The sequence below is a fragment of the Lates calcarifer genome, linkage group LG21 (genome assembly GCF_001640805.2).
Source record: "Lates calcarifer isolate ASB-BC8 linkage group LG21, TLL_Latcal_v3, whole genome shotgun sequence".
Lineage (NCBI taxonomy): Eukaryota > Metazoa > Chordata > Actinopteri > Centropomidae > Lates > Lates calcarifer.
Window position 1 is genome coordinate 27105091 of NC_066853.1, and position 22547 is coordinate 27127637.

Consider the following 22547-nt stretch of genomic DNA (forward strand, 5'->3'; position numbering starts at 1 on the left):
AACATACATATTGCAGAATAGTAACTGGAAAAAAAATCTATATTGATTATAAGTTTCATGCAGAAAACAACAAACTAACAGTTTGATTTCTGTTTTTATGTGCCCTGATAGAGGGAGTTGACCAGAATGGAGTGTTTTCAAGTAGGCGCATGCCATTCTGTGGCCCATTGTTGAGGGTTGATTAAGGACTGAGTTGATAGAGCTCATAATCTCTTTCTCCCCATACAAATACAGAAATACTTTAATGGCCAAATCACAAGGAGTGAGGACTTACCACAAACCTCTCAACACATTGAGCTGGGTTTTTGGTTTATGCAAGAGGTTAATGAGGTCCAATCATAGATACCTATGGCATAGGTTTTGATTTACAGTTCACTTTGATAGGACTCCTGCAACACGAGACAGATGTGCATGATCAGGCTGTCATGCTTCATATTCCCCACAATAGCTGTGCCTACATTCTTTCATTGAATATGAGCAATGGTGTGAAGGTTTGTCTTGTTTCATTACTGAATATGGAACTATGCTGTGCAATTGCCATATTTACTTGTTTACCGTGTTACTTTCTTTTATTCACTGATGGAAAGTGATGAGAGAGTGATAGAGAGCAGAAGTTACAGTGAGAAGAATGTATGCAGTGGAAATGACTCTGTAAGCTGTGTTACTGCAAAACGTTTTTGCAGTTTCCATATGTTATCTTTCCATATCAGTTGTATCACTGATTTTATTCTGTTTTATCAGCATTTGTTTGTTTTTAACCTGGGCTACAAATTAGCTTCAGCTAGATGCCCTGTATACATTAAATTGCTTATACTGTTTATATGTTTGTAACACTGTTTATCTGTATGGTCCCTGTTAGATAGACAAAGAAATAAATGTGTAGCTCCATTTCTGAGGAGGTGCACCTAAGCTACAGAGCTTGTGTGCTTATTCACCTAGATACTGTGCAACCCCTGGCTGTGGCTCAGGAGGTAGAGTGGTTGCCCACCAATCGGAAGGTCGGTGGTTTGATCCTCCAGTCCGCGTGCCGAAATATCCTTGGGCAAGATACTGAACCCTGATTTGCCCTCAATGTGTGTCATCGGTGTGTGAATGTGTATGAATATGTTAGAAAGCACTTTGTATGTTTAGAACAAGTGCTGTATGAATGTGAATGTGACCTGTAGTGTGAAGCGCTTTGAGTGGTCAATAAGACTAGAAAAGCGCTATGTAAGTGCTATGTAAACACAATGTACAAATGAGGGTATAAGATCTTTGCTGGACTAGACTGACTGAATACTGGAAACAGACTTCAGCTTTAAGTGAACATCAGACCAAAACCACAAAAAATGCTAGACCAGAATCTCTCACAGTACTCATTGATCACCTTTGGTCATCAACGGAAGACATTCACATCTGACACCTGATACCAGACCAGACCAGACCATCTTCCCCACCTGTAATCACGTGGCAGAAGCTCCATAGTTTAATGACAACAATTTAATTATTACAACTGGGAAAACTCAGTTCACTGATGAGGGCCTTGAGATGACTTTGAAAGCTTGAGAAAAAAGCAAAGTTCCATTACAGTAGTTAATTTACAAATATATTGTCAGACTGATCCCAAGGTCAGACTTTAAGATAAAATCTGTTTTAAATCAGGCAATAACTAATTTAAAAGAGTAAGAATCAAACCAAATCATTCCATTCCAAATCACATTACTTGACTTTTTTGCAATAGTGACAATGGCACTGAAATGCTGAGTAATCATAATCATATGTATACTAGCATCTGAAAACTACATCATAGAAACCTTAGGGCTGAAAAATTATGCCAAAGTTTACAAGTTTGACCTCAAAATTGACTAAATACACTGTTAAATTCTTGTGTTTACACAGTCTAAAATATATTAACCAATCGATGGAATGCAGATGTTATTTGGCCTTTTATGCTTCTCACTGTAAATCAGGGTGTTACTTTCATAACTGTGATATAACCCACTGATGCCTGATGACCTGATGCTTAAGCATGAACTATGATTTGTTTATTCCTTTCCTTTGCATGGGTTGCTTGCCCATTCTCATCACTGTATATGTACACAGAGCACTCAATACTCATCAGTACACACAGTGACAACTTAGGGGCCAGATTAGTGCATATGCAATATCCACCCTCCACCAAAGTGAATTAATTGTCTAATGGCTTTAAATTGATTAGGCATGTCTCAGGTTTGAGTTGCAAATCTCTCTCTAATCCAGGTATTTCCCTTTCAGGATAAGCATGGGATTGCTTTAATTAGCAACATGGCCATGTGTGTTGGGTACAGTAACATGGCAGCGAACACCTGGAGCTGAAGTTGCAGTGTATTTGGGTGATAAGGGCTTTCTTCGGTGGTGCATTTAGCCACTTGCTCAAACACACTCAGATAATGCCACAGCAGAAAGTGCTAAGCTGGCAGAAAATAACAAAAATCAATTTGCCTGGGAGGCACTATAAGAAGTGAACAATTGTAAAAATGAGAGTATTACGCTTTGGTGTCTTGGCTTTGGGGTTTTCTTGTTCTAATATATATTTGTTGTGTCTTAAAGTAAGAAACATAGCTTCTAACTAACACAGAGCTTGTTGAAGTCATACATTTCTATCTGTGCATGTGTATTGCTTGCCTGTCAATGTTAGTTCCTTTTTTTTTTATAAAATTGTATTATTCTATAATCCCAAACCATGTAAACATATATATTTTTTTGTGATACAGAATGCAAGTTTCCAGGTAGATTCTGAAGTTTCCACAGTGCCATCGGCTGTAGAAGGTCATCAGATGTGTCTTCAACATCACAACATGGACTAGTACAACAAACACAGCAATGCCCTGGAATAAGCATAAATATGAAATAGAATCAGGAGGAATATTATTTTAATATTGTCTGTCCAACCCCAGCAATGTTATATATAATTTTCTCTGTATTTCTCCCTTGTCTGCACTCCTTGTCCCTGTAAACTTACCGACCGTGTGGGTGAAGGAAAATCCTGTGAGTTGTTGTAAAGACAATCACAAGGAGTTAAGCTATCTCAGGCAGATGTATTTATTACAAGCTGTGCCTTATGAAAAAATGATGAACAGTACAGTGTCAAGTGAGCCAGAGTAGTACTACACCAAAGTTCTGAAGATGTTGGGTCCAACAGGGAGTCTGTAACCCCTGCTGGTGACATGGCTGCAACAGTTTTCCATACATTACCCAAATAAGGCCAAATTCTGTTCTAAATTTAAAGGTGTGAAGACCCTATTGGACACTCAAGTCTTACCACTGTCACATGTTCTTTCTTAATAACTATAACATGCTCCTGTCCTTTCTTCTGCTTAGCTCAGCCTTGACTGAAACTGGATTTGGACAGTATTTTCTCAGTTTACCTCTTTGTCTACATCTTTATCTGTAAGACCTTGGTTACCCCAGCAACAAAGAGGAGAAGTGTTTCCAGATGTCCACTATCAGCCATCGTTTAGGCTAAACAGTAGACCCATGTAAAACACTGGAGAGGTCTTTATGACCTGAACTATTGGAGTGAGTATGAGGCCTAGAAAATATTAAAGCACACTAGAAGTAAGAAAAAAAAGTGTGGACAACTGTGTCTCCACCAGTACATTAACAGTTGCCCCAGCTGCTTCTCCTGAAGTCCTTGTCCTCACACTCACTGGATATAGTGAGTTCTCAGAGGTTCACATCCTCTGCCTTATATCCCATTCCCCTCTGTTAAATCCCCCACACTAACTAATAGGGTCATGCAGTGACAAGCATATGAGCTGGCTACACACCCACTGGAAAGAGGACAACCAGCCAAGCTGTCACAAGATTGACCCTTTATCAAGACAAAAATACATGTTAAAAAATATTTGGAAAAGCCAAAGTTGACTGAGGTAGGTTTGACTTCTGTCAGTCACACTGGTGAGCCACATAGACAACAGGACTGCTGGGATGAAATCAAAGTTTCCTTTTTGGTCATAGTTTGGTATATTGTAGTTAGCATCATCAAGAGGCTATTTGTTGTTGTCAAGTGAACACCAATAAGATGTGTATTGGTTTTTAGATTAGATTCAAATTCCCTAGACTAATTCCTTATGCTTATTAGTGTGATTTGTTGCATACATAATAGCAATAATCAAGAAAAAAATTCAAGACCAGAGCTGATAAGATTAAATAAGGTCTAAATTCAAAGAAGTCAGCAACAGGCAGGTAGTCACTGAAGGTAAAAAAAGAAAAAAAAAAAAAAACACAAAAGGGGAGCATGCAGGAATGACAGGAATCATCAACCTGCAAGAAGAGAGACTGGTGTGCTTCAGTTACAATTAGGTAAGGGTCTGGTTAGTCAGTATATATTCTAGGGAGCTGATGAAGGAATGGTAGCAAACTAATTGTTTGCAGAAGAAAAGCAGAGACAAGCTCAACTCAGTACATCCGTGTATTGTCTAAATAAAGTATAGGTTCCATGTGTAGGTACAATTATTTTAAACTCTGTGACTACTCTACACAATGATGGACATATTTATTAAAGCACTATTTCAGACAAAATGCATTTCTAAGCAGAAATAAAATACAATATTCATGAAAGAAAATATACCAACGCAACAACCATCTTGTGTAAATTATAAACAGATTTTGCACTGAAGTTTGTATTCCATGTAATATCACAATGGGAAACTGCCAGTGCAATCATACACAAACAACTCATTGAGAAAACCCTTGCCCTGAGCAAAAAACACAGCAGTTGGTCTCCAATATGTGAATGACAAATGAATATCACTCAGTGGGTCAGATGGTGTAGACACACTCCATGCTCTGTGCTAATCAGGCCAACCTACAGACCTCACATACCATCAGGACATCCTCCAGGGGGAAATTAGTACTTTCCACTTTGCTAAATGAGTATACTTTCCTCCCTGGATGAATGCATTGTTTGTTACATGGGCAATTTCTTTATGTAAATTGTACTTCAATGGGTTACATACCAATTATAAGTAAAACATTCAGTTTTATACTGATTATGAATAGCAAATTAGAGGTACATTTGTGCACATTTTCTTAGGGGCAAGCCACTAAGGGCAGAAATAAGCCCAATATATACCATGATTTATTCATTAGTTCAAGTTTAAACTGAAGCTTTTTTTTTTCCTGAGTGCAAGTTAGCTACCTAGAAAAAAAGACCATAGTAATGACCCTGACTTGTTTTTCTTATGTCAGCTGCTAGCTAAATTTGGTATCTACAGCAGCCTGCTTGTTTAAACTTGGAAGGTCACCTAGGCTAACTAGCTGAAGTAGCTACAGTATGTTAGTATAGCACGGGATGTATTTCTGATGGATAAGGTTCTCATTATTAATATCTCACCCTTTTACCCCTTGTCTTTTTCACTGCATGAGTATGGGGCTAACAATAGCAGCCCATCACATAAGGGCAAGGGCTTATGGATTAGAGTACAGTAATAACAAGAGGACTCATTTGTCATTTATAGCTGAATTAGAAGCATTTGTCAGCTCTGACAGTTATGAGATCTGGTGACATTACTTTGATATGTAAATTCTGAAGAACATAAAAACAAAGACGTGTAAGTGGCCAAATTGCAACAGTTGTGTTTTATATTTAAATGGAGTATCAAACATAATGAAACCATATGCCAAACACAGAAAAATCCAGCCAGGAAGGAATGGTAAAATGCAAGTAACAAAATCAAGTAACACTGCACAAGCTTACTATACTGTCAGTACTATACTTAGGCTTTGTGTTAGTTGGTGTCCACTCTGACCTGTCCTTCTGCTGTAGTTGTATACTTAATTACTAAGTGCTCCCACATACAGTGCTTATTTCATTTTGTTCACAATTTTGTCTTAATTTTTCTACGAAGGCTCTGCCTATAGAAGTCCAGATTATTTAATGAAATTAGAACCTGCTCCATAGCAGCTTTGCTTACTTGAAATGTCTGGTGAGCTACAACTACAACATTTAACTGTAATACAACTAAAAGCAATATGCTTTCTGAAATATCTGAGCAACTGTGATGCCACCATGCTGCAGTAGCACATTCTTAACTAGCTTTTCACTCTGAACTATTGACCCAACACAAAAGAGTGTGGTCCAGGGACTGTGATAACATGACATAACTTTGAAAAAGCACCAGTTCAACTTCAGGGTTAAGAGCTGCGATGGAATGACTTTAGGGTCAAATATTTTTGGACAATTTATTTTTATGCTAGTAAATAAATAAGGGATTCAGTGTTTCTCCACTAGTTTATTCCTGGCTGTGAGGAGAAGGAGAGAGAAGTTAGCTCAAGGATTAAATATGGCAAGTGTAAATATTAAGAACAATCTTGTCTTTGTTGTCTGGAAGGACATTCGTGGTCTCATGACCTGAGAATTTCTAAAATCATGGCTATGGCTGTGGCTACAATACTGATAATTCTTTCCAAACCGTACATAAAATCTTTCCTTTCAGAGCCACAGGAACACATCACATGTCACTTCATTTGTTTTATTTCCTGCTGTGTCAGGTGTTTGGAGACAGAAAGATTGAAAACCAAATTCTATTCATGCAGGAATCACTTTTATCACACACACTTTATCTGCATCAGAACACTCCTTTATAGTTATTTCCATTTTTGGCTCTATCTGCTACGTTGTCTTTTCTCTGCTGAGTTTCTGTTGATTATGTTTGACTCTCTAGGTGGCACTCTTTTCTTTCTCTGTTCTGTCATGGTGGCCATAGCTGATCATAATGTCTACTTTTCTTTCTCTGTTCAATAAAAACAGGTGAAAAGTGCATCCATTTCTGTGCAGCAAAGGACGTTTTTTCTTGTAAGGAGCTATTAGGATCTTGGCTGCTTATAGTAGAAAAAATGTTTCTTGTTCTGGCTTTAGGTTGAATCCCTCTTGAATTACTTCCTAGAGGACAACAGACATTACATGTAATAAAATTTCACAAACATTAGTTTAATAGTAAAAGAAATGGCTCTATGAGTTTGACAGAAGGGTGAGAAGGTGTATAGAGTAGTGAGGTCAGCAGTGGTCAGCTCATCAGGTTGCTTCATATCTTTGTATCACCCTCTCACTGAGTATTGAGCCAGGGAAATGTGGCTCAGTGATCAACCAACCCACTGCATTGATTAACAGCATCTTCTCATTCCTGGCCAAGAAACTGACTTCCCCCAACACATGTCGTTTGTTTGAGGAGAAACAAGGACCAGTGCCATGTGTTTGTGTGCTTATGTTACGTTTGCTCTGAAGAGAGGGTACACTTCCAGCTGAGCCACTCTGCATTTAAAACTAGCAGCCAAATGCTTCTCATATGGAGAGGGGCTCTAAAAAAATCCCTTCTCAGTTTGAATGCAAGTATCTCAGTGTTTGCCTGCTGCGCCTGATCTTCCTATTGGCTCAATACTTTGGCCCCTGTTGTACCCTAAAGTAAACCATTTTGTACACCCCCACTCCTTCCTCTAAGCATTTATCCCCCCCATCACCTCCTCCCATCACACACACATGCACATACAGTACACTTTTGGATTTTGGATCCCAGTGGGTGTGTGGACTATTCAAACATCCTGACTCAGAGATTTAAAATGTCATTTAAAACCCATTGAATGCTGTTAAGGCGTGTTTTATTTTTCCAGTGTTAGACTACAAGGTCAGTTTGCACCAACAGCTGATGAGCGATCAATAGGAGATTTGAATTTAAAGAGCTACGGCCTGGGGCAGTCAGTCGCCTGTGCATGGTGTTACCACAGGGGGGGCTAAGCCCAAGGGCTCAACATAGACCTATATTCTTCCACAGACCCTCCACCCCCACCTCCCCAAGCTTGGTTAACACTCAAGACCATGATTAATTCATGGTGGATTACAGTCTGGAGGCAGGGGAGAAAACTGGGATGCCATACAGCCTAACTGCACGCAAAGGGTTAGGAGGATAAAGGTTCCTCCGGATTGAAGCCACAATCCCACTGCCCAACTCATTTCCCTACAAGTATGAATAATTTTTTTTTCATCCTTCTTGCAAAAAAGTACGCCTCAGTGTTTGGCCTTCTTGATTATTATTATGGCCATGTTCACCGAATAAGTTAGGAGAGGTCCCTCCCAGCCGTCAGACCGCACTGCGAGAACAGTAAGCTGCAGGGAATAATGATGTAGGAGTAGGCTAATAAAAGCATAACAAGCTCGATAGTGTGGTCATGGCAATTTCATCATCGTCCTTCACACTTGCACAGCTAACTACTTATGATTAGTTGACGGACTCGAGTAACTAGATGGAAAAATCTGAGGCCTGAGCCAGTGTGGTTGGGGAAAGAAGTGGCATCAGCATAAATTGTGAATCCGCTCCCCCTTGTGTCAGTCATAGTAAGTCAGCCCACTAAATGCCTCCACGGCTGAGAGAAAAGGTAAATCAACAGAAATATTTTTTGTTGTTCAAACCCTTGTTGTATTTGTCTATGAATTGTGCAAGCCATGAGGATCTAGTGCAATGCTGCAGCAGTGAAAAAGAGAAAATTCATATTTGACTGTTTAAGATAAACATCACAAAACTCATAGTACAAAGCATGACTCTATATCATGTTTCTACAACTCTGCTAAAAGCTTTCAAGGTCTCTTTTTTTTCTTTGTGTGTCTTTTCATCACTTTCCACCAACTGCTGTTTCAATTTCACTCAATGTTTCTGAATCCCATTAATCAGAATTAACAAATGTTTACCTGTCACCATGTCTGCAAAGGCCAATTATTTCACACTCCAAGTGAATGGAAAATTAGACATGTAGACAAAAAGCGTTCATTATGAAATGAGTGACACTGGCCTGATAAGTACCTCACAGAGAGCCCTGTGATGTACGGCTGCACTGACACTGTGTGATACATAATATACTGTAATGTAAGGGTATACTCTAAGATAGCTGCTCCAAAGAAAATATGTTTTAAAAAATTCATAAGCATATTTTCTAGTTTTATTAGAAACACATTTTTGTCAACATGTTGTATTTATACAGTGAATGGTCTAATATGCACTGGAGGTCACATAAGCTTAGGTTTATTGGAACATTAAAAGACATATCATGAGGGCTTGATATTCAAAGAGATGTAGCAGCTACTTGCTGCATATTTGACCATCAGTTTTTAATAGTTTGGATTTTTCTCCTTTGAAGACACAAAAATAAAACCTGTCTAAGTATGTTATATTAACAATTTTATGAATGTATCATCAGCAGACTAAAAAATTAAGAAGTCAATTACTCCTTTTAACACTTACATTTTGTCTCAACACATTCTGCAGATAATGGTGCAAAGCACTTTAACAGTATTTGTGCTATTTTTTTTTTTAATTTGGCAAATGTCTACTCATGTTTTTATTCTTTTTTAAAACTTTTTTGTAAACAACATCTTGTACAAACTAGCACAGTGAACCACAACCCCAGCAAATGTGTTTTTATCTCCATACAATATAAATGAAATCAATAGAAAAGTTTGGTTGGTTGCTTGGAACATTTTTATATGGATCAAGAGGTTCTAAAACATGGTTTTTCGAGACTTCTGGACTCCTGAATTTAATAGGTTACGTAAACAGTTGACTGTTCTAAGTCCCATATTTAGAACCCCAGTAGAAGATTTTTAGAAGGTAGACTTCATTTCAACATTTCAAGTTCACTTCCATTTTAAATAAAGGGTTTGCAATCCATAGAGGCTTTTACTGTTTGCCTTTTGAAGGCAGCCTTCTTCAGATTTGGTGGAAATTAGAAAATCAAGAAAAGAAAAAAAGAGGAAACAACACAGGAAAAATTGTCATTTCCTCTGGCCTTTGAAAACATAGTGTCAAAAAGGTTAAGTGTCAATATGGCAGAGCCTTGAGAGGCAAAGAGGTCTGAGGAGCTTCTGAATAAATACAAGGGACACGTCTAGTGCCTCGAACATAGTCTGAATGCTGCTCAGCCTTCCTACAATGCCAGGTCAGCACACAACCAATCCTCAGCCCCTTTATTCTCTCTCTGTAAAGCTAAGGAAGTCTTTGACAGTAGCTAATGATGTTTTCGTGTTCAGAACATACTATGTGAGATTTCGAAAGGGTTGTTTTCCACGCCACCTTTGAGTGTTAGAGGGTTTGGTCATTATGCTGGGCCACTGACAGGACTCAGGAGGGTTGACATGGTGCCCGAGGGGCTCAAAGAAAGGGGGTGAATAGGGGCAGTTCAGCAGTTTCTTTCTTTCTCTTTTTTTGTAAATTTTATTTTCTTTTTCTTTTTTTCTTTTTTTTTGTAAGTCCAGTTTTGGATGAAGAGAGTGGACAAAAGAAGCATTTGAAACATCCAAACACAATACTGAAGACAATGTTTTTGAGCATAATTTTTATGCCAGATACGCTTTCCCCACAAAGAAGATCAACAAATCATGTGGGAAAATAAATAAATAAATATGAAAACACCAAAAAATAAAAAATAAAATAATAATAATAATGATTCAATGGTGTTGCCCTAACCCTGTTGATATCCATGTCCCTGTTCTCGATTCCAGCCCCCAACACCACCAAACGTCACCACCCTCCGTTACTGAATCTCTTGCCAGTAAAGTCTGCTCTCTCAAAAAGCTACCACACAGTGCCCTCATTCATTTCCGAGGGTGGGTGGGACAGGTGGTTGTTGTATCCGCTGCCGTTCAGTGACAGTGAGGTAAAGGGTGGACTAGGGCCGAACACTTCAGAGGAGATGCTGTGCAGGGGCCCCGGAATTCCGGGCTCTGGGCTTGGAGAATCTCCTGGGTGGTGGGACATGATATCAGAGAAGCGCTGCACCTCGCTGGAGGGGTGGTGGCCTGGCAGGGGGTGGTCCATACCTCCAAGGGGGGTGCCCGTAGGGCCTGAGGAGGGCACGAATGGGAGATCGACTGGGGTCTGGGCCTGCGACGATGGAGGCCCCTGGGGGAAGAAGTCATAGTTTCCTCCCGGGCCGTAGTACTCACTTTGATAATCTGTAGATCCAAGAGAAGAAGATGAAGAAAAAAACAGTGTTAGCTCTGAGAACAATGGGTGTACAGGAATAATTCCGGAGACATTGAGGAATTCATTGAATATACATAGCTTGATTTGTATTAGTGACGGAGAAAGACCCTCGCCGTGCTACATTAGTCACAGAGCACGTTACACTTAAATCAAAACTGCAATTGGGTGGGGAGAACAACGTGGCCACAAAATTAATTAAAGTGGGGGCCATTTCATCAGCGATGCTACCTACTGAGACTGATTTTTTTTTTTTTTAGTTCAGCAGAATATTATTAGACTTTTTGCTTCAGCAGTAAAGACAAAGGCCTGAGCACAAATGAAATTCTCTGAAAATCATCTGATATTTCAAAGCACTTGAAGAAGTGTGTGGTATCAAATCACTCAGATGTGAAGTAATTTCACTTAAATTTAACTTAGTGCCCACTGATTTCCAAAAGGCTGTGGACGAGGTGACGCAAACTGAATAACATATCACTTTTACCTTAAAAAAAAAGAAAAAAAACATTAGAGGCTTATGGCCGAATATCCAAACTTGCCATGATCATTGCAACCTATGTACGTGACTGTAACTGTTATTGGAAGTTATTTTAATTTTGTGTCCTAAATTAACAAGTGTTATTCTGTGAAAAGAGCCCAGAAAGCTAACAGTATACAGTCCTAACATGGTACCTATTCCCTTGAGGCAGTGCATTTATAAGTTAATGACAAAGACCTAAATAAAATTGCCTTATTTCTTATTTAACACTTTGGTTGACGGGGTATAGATAATATAAAATAGAACAGAAAATGTAAACAATGACAGGTTAATATATGAAACACACAAATAAGAATTTTACAAATATGTTACATGAAATCTTTACTGAAATCAGTGAGACAAAATCGGGAGAAGGAAAAAAAAAAGTGTAGTAAGGCTTTGGAAGACAAAACTAGCTAAACTGTAACTGTACCTCCATAGTAGGAGAAGGGCCCGTTGGGGATGAGCTCCCCCGGCTCCAGCCGGTCCACCAACGTCCTCATCCGCCTCGGGCTCCGGAAAAACGCGTGCCTCCTGGCGCCCAAAGCGCTCAGCTGCTTCATGCGCCTCTCTTTGGAACGTCGGTTCTGGAACCAGACCTGGAAACACACAAACATAAGACACACACACATACATATGGGTCACTTCGTGTTACTCAGAAAAGATGCAGTCGGCTGCTGGCGCCATTTTGATTGCATGTCAATAGTCTTTGCGGGAGGTGGGAGCAGAGGGGACACATATAGAAGATGGAGAGGGGCTGAGAGCTGGTGTGAATTTTAAGAGGAAGAAATGTGTGAATAAATACGGAAACTAACAAACACAAACAAAAATTGGCACGTTGTTATTTTTTAGGATATGCAAATAAACCTCACTGTGTAAATTCTCCCCCGTTCAAAAGAAAGTGTAATTAGGTGTCATATTTACCTTGGCGCCTGCACCACGGTGGCTTAAATAAATAACCGCGCTCTCTGTGTTTTGCGGCGTGTGTGATGAGCCGGTGCCTTAAATCCGCAAGGCTCTGCGGTGGAGACGACTGCGCCCAATTATCTTTACAGGAGCGAGAGTCACATCTAACCTCCCTAATGGTCTTTTAACCCCCCATTTACTCCGACTGAAGGCTACAGCAGCGGGGGCTTAAAATCTCCAATTAATACTTAATAGGAGGGTTGTTACCAATATATTACCAGGCTCTTGGAGGTTATCATTTCCTAATCTATAGGCCGGCTTCCTTTAATTACGCTCTTCCCTTTTCCCTTCATGCTCATACATATTAGATACCCCTACGTCGTCACTCTCACTTTATCGCTATTAATCTGTTATGCTAAACCTTTTTACCTCTGATCTGCCCCGCAGTCTTATCCACATTATGACACTCAACTCTAGAGGGAAAAAAAAATCATGAAAACCTGTTGGTAATATAAAACTTAAGAAAACCTTTTTTCCAGGTGTGTAGGGTTAGCAATATATTGGCCTATGAATGTATAATTTACATTAGTTTACTATCTATACTTTCGTGCGCCACATAAAAAAGGAAGCACTTGAACAAGGACGTCTCAGTCCCTCATATAATAATAATAATAATAATAATAATAATAATGTGTTGACCTTTGTCTTTGTTGCTCCTTGTTCTTTCTTTAACTTGATGCAGTCCTGTTGTGATTTAGAGTTCTGAGGAAACAATCTGAAGACCCTTGAAACAGATTTCTGCCTTTCCACTTGGCTGGAAATGCTCACAGCATGGCTAAATGTGGTCGCAAAACGTGATGGCAGCACTGTGCCAGGACTCCCAGCGCTCCCAGCGCTCCCAGCAGCCCGGCGCCAGTTGGCGACTTTGCCCCGTCCTGCGCGCCAAGAATCAAAAATACCCATATAAATTACCCGTTTCCAAATCAACCTCGTCGGTCGGCCAATCTTTGGCTTAATGAATTCAATGTGACTGCGCAGTTTGAAGGGAAGAGGCCTCCTTTAAAGAGGGGTGAAAGATGTGAGAGGGGGAGATGTGGGGGGAGTTGATGCTGGGGGAGGTGGAGCCTCTCTGATGGGATGAGGCCTGCACGGTCATGGCAGTCTGGCAGCTTGGCAGGAACATTTTTCCATAAAATATAAGCTGTTACATCACACCTTTTAATGGATGCGTAACACCCTATAAAATAAAAAAGGCGTGAGCCCACCTCCTCAACCTGTTGGTGTCCCCTGAATTCTATTTCCATAATAATTCAGACCATCTTAACTACAATCAGAAGATTCGATGATTTACTATTCAGTCATATAAACTGTGATTTCTGTTTGGGGGGGTGGGGGTGGTCCTCGGTTTGAGAAACACCTTCATTTATCTTCATAGATATATAGAGGTGAATTAATTCATTCGTTGTAAAATAAAGGGGGTAATCCAGGTGAAGACACTAGACCTCCTGCAGGATCTCTGGGAGTTCGCAGATCCCAGTATGGATGCTAAATGTAGATGTTACTTTACCTGGATGACCCTCATGTTGAGGCCGGTCTCCTGGGCCAGCTGCTCCCTGATGTGTCTGGTGGGTTTGGGAGTCGCAGCGAACGCCGCTTTCAGTGTTTCCAGTTGCTTGGCCTTGATGGTGGTTCGCGGGCCGCGCCGCTTCCCTCCGAGGTTCTGGTCGTCGTTCTCGTTATTAACCGTTTCTTTGTCGGACAGGGTGGCTATTTCCGTGTCCTTTAGGACCACGTCATCCTGTAGCTGGTCTTGAGAGTCCGGTGATAAACTCGGGTCGCTGCATGCCGTTACTACAAAAATGACATACGATAATTAGAATAACCACAGCAATTTTCCAAAACACATGGACCATTGCAGTGAAATCCATTCTGTTCTTCAAAACTATATTTATCGATGTGGTCTCAGCAGTGAGGTAGTAGTCAATTAAAGGTGGCCGAACTATGACCTGAAGTCAGTGATGCAAACTACGACATTTAAAAAATAAACGTTATCTTCTGAAAGGCTCGTTTAGTTTTTAGCCTATAAAACGCTGTTAATGCACGTAAAAAGACGGATGAATATTCACTGAACTAATGTAAAGAGCATATACAGCCTTTTTATGTTATTTTCTCTTCTATTGGGTAGTTGAATATTAATAAATGCAAACTTTATAATAATCGTACATAACAGATAATGGAAAAGATCAACACAGCATATATGTATTTCAGGCCCAATTAAAGATCATCATCTGACCTGGGATAAAAAGAAAGAGCTTGAACTGATAATATTCTACATTTAAGATCAGAATGATCGATAGACAATGCACTATGATATTTGTTCGGCTCTGCTCTCTGAATGTCGTCTAAGTCTTGGTCATGGAAATGATGAAGCCACTGCGGGGCTGAACACATCACATCCATCACAATTTATTCCGCCTTGTGCTCACACAAACACACACAGACGCTCGCAGGGTTTCCTCTGTAGCCTACCTGAGAGGAGGTTGGTGTCTTTTACATTGGTGTTGCTTATGTAATCGTCTTTGCAAACGAATTTATTCTCGTCTATGATGTAGAGTTCCTCGCCGGTGGAGAGCTGCTTATTGCACATCATGCAGGTGAAGCAGTTGAGATGAAACACTTTGCTCCGGGCCCTCCGGACCAAGTCGTTTGGAGAGATGCCCTGCGAACAACCGCCACACTTCGTGCCAAACCTCCTGCAAGGGGGGAAATGGACTTAGATTATTATTGTCATAAAAATATATATTTACAAAAATCAGTTTTGAAGCGTTTAAATAGACCAACAATCAAGCCTCAGCCAGGTTTGGTGAGAAGGCGGAGATGGTGGGGACGGAATTATCCGTCTTTTGTACAACAACTCACGTCGATTAACATTTCTGCTTCATGCTGTTGACGTGACTCAGTAGCCTTATGACTCGAAGTCACATTTTTGTGTTAAAAAAACAAAAAAACAAACAAACAAACAAAAAAACAGACATCTAGATCTAGACATCTAACCTTACTTAATTGCTAATCCTTTATATGACCCTTTAAAAATACTGAGGTCTAAATTCGAATCATAAACCGTGTAATAGCTAATTTTTGAATATAGAGAATAATGGTGAAAATAAGTCTCTATTGGTTATAAACTCCAGATATCCATAATATGGACAAAAGAAAACAGCTTCATGTCAAATAAATAACATAAATTCAAAAACACATTTTAGGAGCTTTTGGACCTGGTGCTATTTCCAGAATCAAAGGCATTTTGAATAATAATAATAATAATAATAATAATAATAAATCACAACAATTTGAAATGTATTATTGAGTGTTTAACTGAATATTCATTTTATATTCATTACGCTCAATCTTGATTTTTCAAACTATATACAAAACTATAACATATTATTTTCTTCCTCCTGAAGCCATTGCACAACTATGTACAGACCCGCTGAAGTGACTAGTTTTTATTGTGCTATGACATGTTTATCTCTACATTATCTCTACATTTTCAAGCTTTTTGTGTTCCATATAAAACTATTTACAACATGTTTTAAACGGTGTAAATAGATGCGGTCTTTTAATTCCCAGGCACAGCAGGTTGGTTTTAGAGTAATAAATTATAGCCCTGACATTGACTTCACCTTAAACAATGTGTATTGAGTGGTGTGCACTGCTTGTTGACTGCGTGTCTGTGATTGCATTGTCTGCGGACTTGATCTTTTCAACTAGTTTACTATTCAAATCCACTTATCACGTCCGCATCAGTCGGACTGAGCAAACACACCGGGCAGCGGCTCTCCCTGGCCGGGGTTTGATCCTGTGCGCTCCCCCGGCTGCCTACCCGCTGTAAAAAAAAAAAAAAAAAAAAAAAAAAAAAAGAAGAAGAAGAAGAAGGAAGGAAAGAAAAAAAACCCACCCCAAGTGTGATTTCCTCGATTTCCTAACAAACCGCCCCCTCTCCCCGCTGAGAGCGAGTGCACACGCGTTTAATGTTGCTGCCTCTCTTTTGTTGTTGTTTTGCATAAGAATTCAAATTAACAAGCTTTTAATTACTCGCTCTTAATCAAAGCTTATCGCCTCCAAGTCGTCATTCACGCCCACAGGCACGGACCGGTCGGTCTATTCATTTATTTAGAGAAAAATGAAACGAGTAAAATAGAGACTCTGAGTTGATTGTAAATAGTTGTAATCCTGTGGGTGCTCTACAGACGTGCCAACATTTTGATACTTCTTCTTTCTGATTAGTGTGTTAGTGTGCTTTTTTTTTTTAGAATTTAATTTTTATTTTAAGTTTGTAAAGTTTGTTTTTCTGGTGATTTATAAGGAAAACAACTAACTTGAAGATACATCACTATGTTCCGCACTAAATCTACAAAAGACTGAAATGTTTTTTTTTTTTAAGTTGAAAGTAATATTTGTAGTATTTCTGTCGATTTTCCATGGTGCGTCATCACAACACTTTCTTCTATGTTACTACTAAAATGTCTTTATATCATTTCCTAAACGCATATGTTCATGTTTAACTGCTGCTTTTACTGCTCAGCTCCTGACATTTAAGCAGACACATTAACAAACAGACACACTGTTGATGAGTTTCTCTGTCACCTTCCCCGAGCTTACCTAAAGAAATCATTTTTGCAGTACAGTCTCCCCTCTCGTGAAAAGCATTTCTCAGTTAAATTACATTTGCACTCGCAGCACTGCACGCATTTGACGTGCCAGGCTCTGTCCAGCACGTTGAGCAGAAAGCGGTCCAGGATAGGCCTCTCGCAGCCGGCGCAGTGGACCATGGCTTTGGCTGGGCTACAACCCCACAAAAGAAGCACGCACACAAACAAAATCAACAGCACAGGCCGGGCATTGACCGAGTATCTGCTTTCTCCCTCTCTGATTTGCCTGGAGCTCCCGGGTCAATGTGCGCGGAGAAGCCAGTCGATCAGGTGTCACCACAGATTTCTCCCTGCATGCGTAAAAAGGCTCAGCGTCCAAAAAACAGACAGGAATGGATAGCGACAGCGTCCTCTCTCTCTTTCAGGTGGAAAAGCCAAAAAAGAAATAAACCAGTCCTTTATTGCGTCCGGAGCAAAACGCGCAATTCAACAAAATGTAGATTTCAACACAGGAAGCTGCAGATCGGCTCAGACGAGAAGACCGGAGCCAGTTTGGTTGTCCCGGCGCTCTTGGAAGTGACGCATCGGCCAAGAAGAAGAGCGTCGTATGCCAGTCACTGCTGGAAGAGGTGTCTAATAAAATGCTTTTAGGGCAGAGCTGTCACACAACAAGACACGCACGCCTATAAATAATTCAGTGTACTTTGACATGGCAGCGGATCCACTGTTCACAACCCGGCGAGAAACAAAATCACACACCCAAAAGATTAAAAAAAAAAGAGTGTTCTCCCCCTTCGGTCTGTCAGATGGTCCTGGGTGTTCAGCTTGTGGTGGTGGGAGAGGCTGGTAAGCGCTGGCGGCTACGGTAGTAGCCAATGTGTATGCTGGGATGCCCTCAGTCTCCAGTACCGTGTGTATGCTGGGATGCGCTGGGTCTCCAGTACACTGTCTAGCTCCTAAACCTCCAGCCCAGCCTTATTCCCAGCCTCCTGACGTCAGGCCGCGGCCCGACCAATCAGCGCTGCGCCATGCCAGCAACCATCAAGCCGCCCCATCATAACCCAGCGAGGGCTCTGCCTGCTATTTATGCCGCACACTCAAGACACCAATTGTCAAGAATTTCCCTGCAAACTGTCATATGTAAGTGAATGTGTTTGGAAGAAGCAGCCGCGGCGGAGGGCGAGCAGCGCGGAGGGAGAGACGCCACTTTTCAGCCGCTGAACAAATTGTCTTCTGAGCATGAGGGGGACATGAAGGAGGAATCTGAGCAGGTAGATACAGTGGCGTCTTCAGGATGAAGAGGGTGGAGGCGCATATTGCATGGTCCCTGTTTATTAAAGTTACTTTACGCCAGAAAATTACGTACAATTTGGGTATGTTTGTTTTATTATATGAGAACATTTTTCAGGCTTTCTCATCAATAAGCCAGCTGTGCGTTTAACATTTTCATTAGGACTAAATGTTTGACTATATATTGGAAAGCTACAGAACTACTCTGCCAAGGTCTTATTTAGGTGATGGGTTCTAGAGATATGATGTTACCGTTTTCTTCTTATTCCAACATTACAAGCTGTCATGTGCATTTTCCTAAACACTGTTTCTTTGCGCATTAGCAGTAGCATACTTCACATGTTTTCACTTTGGTGCGATGGAGAGGAAGTGTGGAAGTGAAAGACAGAAAGGCTCTAAAGTTGACAGCTCGTGCAGCTCAGCCCGTCAGGAACTCGCGGCCCAGACACCTCGGACAATTCATTAGGGGAGGTCCAATCCACTTCAAGTCCACCTTAAGTAAATAAAACCATGAGCCCAACAGTCTGTGGAATTCTTAGTTATTTCCAATCAAAGAGATCAGGAAAGTCTGTTGTGTTGATGATTTACGGGCCTGAAGTCTTTAACAATTCAAAGATTTGTTTCCTTTTTGCTCAATAAAGATAGCATGTCTAGTCTGTGTACACGTGTACATGCTGGCTAAACAAATTCGTTTCGTTTCACTGTCTAAACAATATTTGTATTTTCCAGAAAACTAGTTTGGAGTTATTAATCTTTAAAACGTTTGTTTACACAAACTTTTCTATTCTAGCTTCTAAGACACTAGTTTAATAAATTTAAGTACAGTCAGAAAATATATTGTAGGCTATTTGTCTTTGTTTTTCTTAAAATGGAATCGAGCTCAGTAGCTGCGTTCTTTACACTCTTTAAGGCAGAGAAAGCGAGCCGGGGACGCCCATTTATTCTCACCAATAGCCCGCCAGCTTCATCTTGCATATGGGCTGCTTCTCATGCAAAACGCTAGCCCGTCCCCGTCCAGCTGCCTCTCGGCGTCTGGGGAGCACCCCTTCAACAGGACATGTGTTACTGGCTGGAAGAAAAAGAGATAAGGCTTCAAAACACACAGACTCCGTCGCTTCCCCTCCCCACCCCCGCGTTACCACCACCTCCTCAGACTGCTGTTCTCCTCTTCCTCTTCCTCTTTTACCTTCCCTTTGCCACTTCTCCCATGTCTTTCTCTTTGTGGAACGCATTCTGCTGAGCATCTGGTTATGTTTCCATCACAGACAGTGAGGGTCATTGAGCACCATGACTTGGCGAGCCATAGGAGGGCAGTTATCAATGGGAATATTCCGTTTTCCTACAACTGCAGAACTCACTTTTCATTTTGCTGTACTGAAACCTATAGAGGAACCAGAAAAAACCCCAGAAACCCCGCAGTCTGCAGGCCTCACCCTCCACCACCACACAAACTTGTAAATGCAGCATGTAAACGACAAAAGTTGTTGTTATTTCCATGTGTAGAAGATGCCTTGATAGTCTGTCAGTAGGGATAATCTCTGTCTGATTTAGAATAAGCCAGAGAGAGAAGAAGCCAGGCTCACAGAAGCAGATTAATCCACAAATAGAAGGAAATCAAAATAAAGGCTATAGGCTTAAAAATATCTCAACTCCCCTCCAGGCAGAGACACTATTAAATGCAAAAATGGTTTTAACCTTACCACTGTAATCCTTCGCTAGCGATAGATTTTATTCTCACTCATATTTTCATTCTGATGCAGGCAGAAGTTGTAAATTGGAATTTGTGGCGCAGCATCAGCTCACGTAAAGAAACCCCCCCCCCCCCCCAAGACTTGCTTTAATCTCAGACTGACTGGATGTAGATTTGGTGGCAGGAGGCCTTTCAGTAGGCCTGTTTAGAAAATCTGAATCTAAATACCCAAATTAATCAAATTAATCTGAGCTTTTATTCTTTATTGTTGGCTCTACAATGACTTTTATTTCATCAACATATTATATATAATGCGTTTCTTTTACTAACCCAAAAGTTGAATTCTGACCACCATGGGCCATGCTACCACAGTTAAGAAAAGCGATATTTTTGTATCAGGGCCATAGTGCTGTAAAGCAGCCCAGGAGATTTGGGGTTTATGAAGTGCAGACAAGTGAACTGGTACACTGCGAGATAATTAATCTGAGATAATGAATGAGGCTGTGAAGATGCATGCAATCATTAATTCTAATCATGACACGTTTATTTGTCTCCCCTCTCTCCTCCAGGCTCAGTTTAGTGACACAATGTCACCACAACAGTGTATGAGGGGCTCGGCTAGACGGAGAGGACTTTGGAGTAAAGACTAAATACTGAATCGAGCAGGTGATTAGATGGGTTGGGAAAAGGTGTTTAAAAATATGAGAGATACTTAAAGCAATTTTTATTTCTAGGTGTAGGCTGTAAAAACTGGGGCTTTGACCTTATAGCCGGGCCAGTGAGACCGGGCAGGGTGCCTGGGGGGCAAACCGTGACTCCCGTAATACAGAGAGAAATATCACCCCCGACTGGAGCTTTGATCAACTGAGTGTACCGGGGTGGAGGGGGGGGAGTGGGGGGGTTACCGGTCCGCTGCTCTGTCCCGCTGTTTGCAGCCTCTCTGCAGATTTTTTTTTTTTTTTTTTTTTTTTTTTTTTACAATATTACAAACAGGCGCTGGCATTCATAATTCATAATAAGGCGCATTGATCATTCTGGCTTATGAATGCGTTTATTTTAGGAATAAACAGGCCTATTTCTGTGAAACTCGCTCAATTAATATCATCTGTGTAATTTTTCATCTCTATTTCTACTTGGAAAATTTCACCGTGGAATAGAGAAAATTATTCGAAGGTAGTGTAATGTAATTTGCATTAAATTATAAAGAGAAAAAAAGCTTGTTTCTTAAGAAAAAAAAAACGCATTTTTCCAATAAAGAAAACCAGCATCAGAACTGATCTGTCATGTAAAACCTTCCAAATAATCTTAAAATGTAGGGTTTTTTAACCTGACACTTCCATTCATAGATTAAAAAAATCTAACAGTGCGTGAAGTGTTTCTATTAATATTTACTGCGTATGTCAACTTTTGTCTTGGCCGCGCAAACTGCATGTGCAAGAGCGCACGCATTCGCCGCAAAGTTTGCCATCTTCTGTAGGAGAGGAGACGTTGGAGGAGGAGGAGGGTTTCTTTATCACTGCCTTGTCCAGCCTGTCAATCATTCAGCACCGCATTATCATGCACTCCCAGGACCGTCCCTGCGTCGTCTATCATCCATCCATCCGTGCCTTCCGCGGTGCTCACACAGCAGAAAAGGCCCCATAGCTGACACATCTGAGGAAATTCGGAGTCTGTAATGGTGTAACCCACAGGACTGGAGAGGCTGCAGCAGCTAACGCTAAAGCACGCGGAGTCCCACAGTCGACTGTCTAAGCTGTGTCCTCCCTCCTCCTCCTCCTCCTGTAGATCAGCGGCCAAACATATGCCGATGTGAACTCAATGTGGATTATTGAGCCAACAGCAACTCTATGCAAACATTTTCCAGACTTTTCAACTCCGGTCCCAGCCTGTGCTGAGAGAAATCCAATGGGATTTATAGATCATCTCCCTACAGCTGTCCCTTCTCAGTCAGTCAACCCCCCATTCCACCCATCCACACACACACACACACACACACACACACACACACTTGCCGATATTCAGAGACCATCATGATCTCAACTCCACAAGCTCCGACTACCACGTCTTTACTGTCTGTGTGTTTTCTCAAGGAGATCATAAGATCCAGTGAAAAGGAGGGTTTGGTTCCAGAACAGTAACCCTGCGTGCGACTCCGAGGTCACCCAGAAACAAGGCCACCATCACCACAGCAGCGGAGCCACCACCAGAGTCCCGCTCACTCCTCTAGGGGGCGAATTCAATCCGGGTAACGAGAGGGCTTAGACTATGATACTATTATTGTTACTGTTATATTATTACGAACTTAATTTCGATGTATTTCTGGCGTTATGTCAGAGTACAGCTTTAGAAGGCAACACGGTCATATCCCACATCCCCAGTCAGTTCTATTACAGTCCTACCATGTTTAGTGATAAAAGAGAAGGGGAAGAGAGAGAGGATCAATTTATTCAGTTTTACTTTTAGAACACATTGTTCTATTCAATATTTATTATCTATCTATCTAT

General features: G+C 40.8%; 1 protein-coding gene across 1 annotated transcript; it reads right to left on the bottom strand.

Moving 5' to 3' along the window:
• Positions 1–3055: 3055 nt before the first annotated feature.
• Positions 3056–18047, bottom strand: lhx1a (LIM homeobox 1a). Its single transcript, XM_018700982.2, has 5 exons — positions 17074–18047; positions 14941–15164; positions 13979–14262; positions 11939–12104; positions 3056–10960 (listed from the first exon to the last, which is right to left on the bottom strand). Exons 1-5 carry the CDS (start codon positions 17241–17243, stop codon positions 10581–10583), a joined length of 1224 nt encoding a protein of 407 aa, XP_018556498.1. The 5' UTR covers positions 17244–18047; the 3' UTR covers positions 3056–10580.
• Between the last annotated feature and the right edge of the window lie 4500 nt (positions 18048–22547).

Coding starts and splice junctions, on each gene's coding strand:
- lhx1a (XM_018700982.2), bottom strand. CDS start 17,243: ATGGTCCACTGCGCCGGCTGCGAGAGGCCTATCCTGGACCGCTTTCTG. Junction 15,165..17,073: donor TGCAAAAATGATTTCTTTAG/GTAAGCTCGGGG, acceptor CCCCCCTTGCAG/GAGGTTTGGCACGAAGTGTG. Junction 12,105..13,978: donor TCAACATGAGGGTCATCCAG/GTAAAGTAACAT, acceptor GTGTGTTTCCAG/GTCTGGTTCCAGAACCGACG.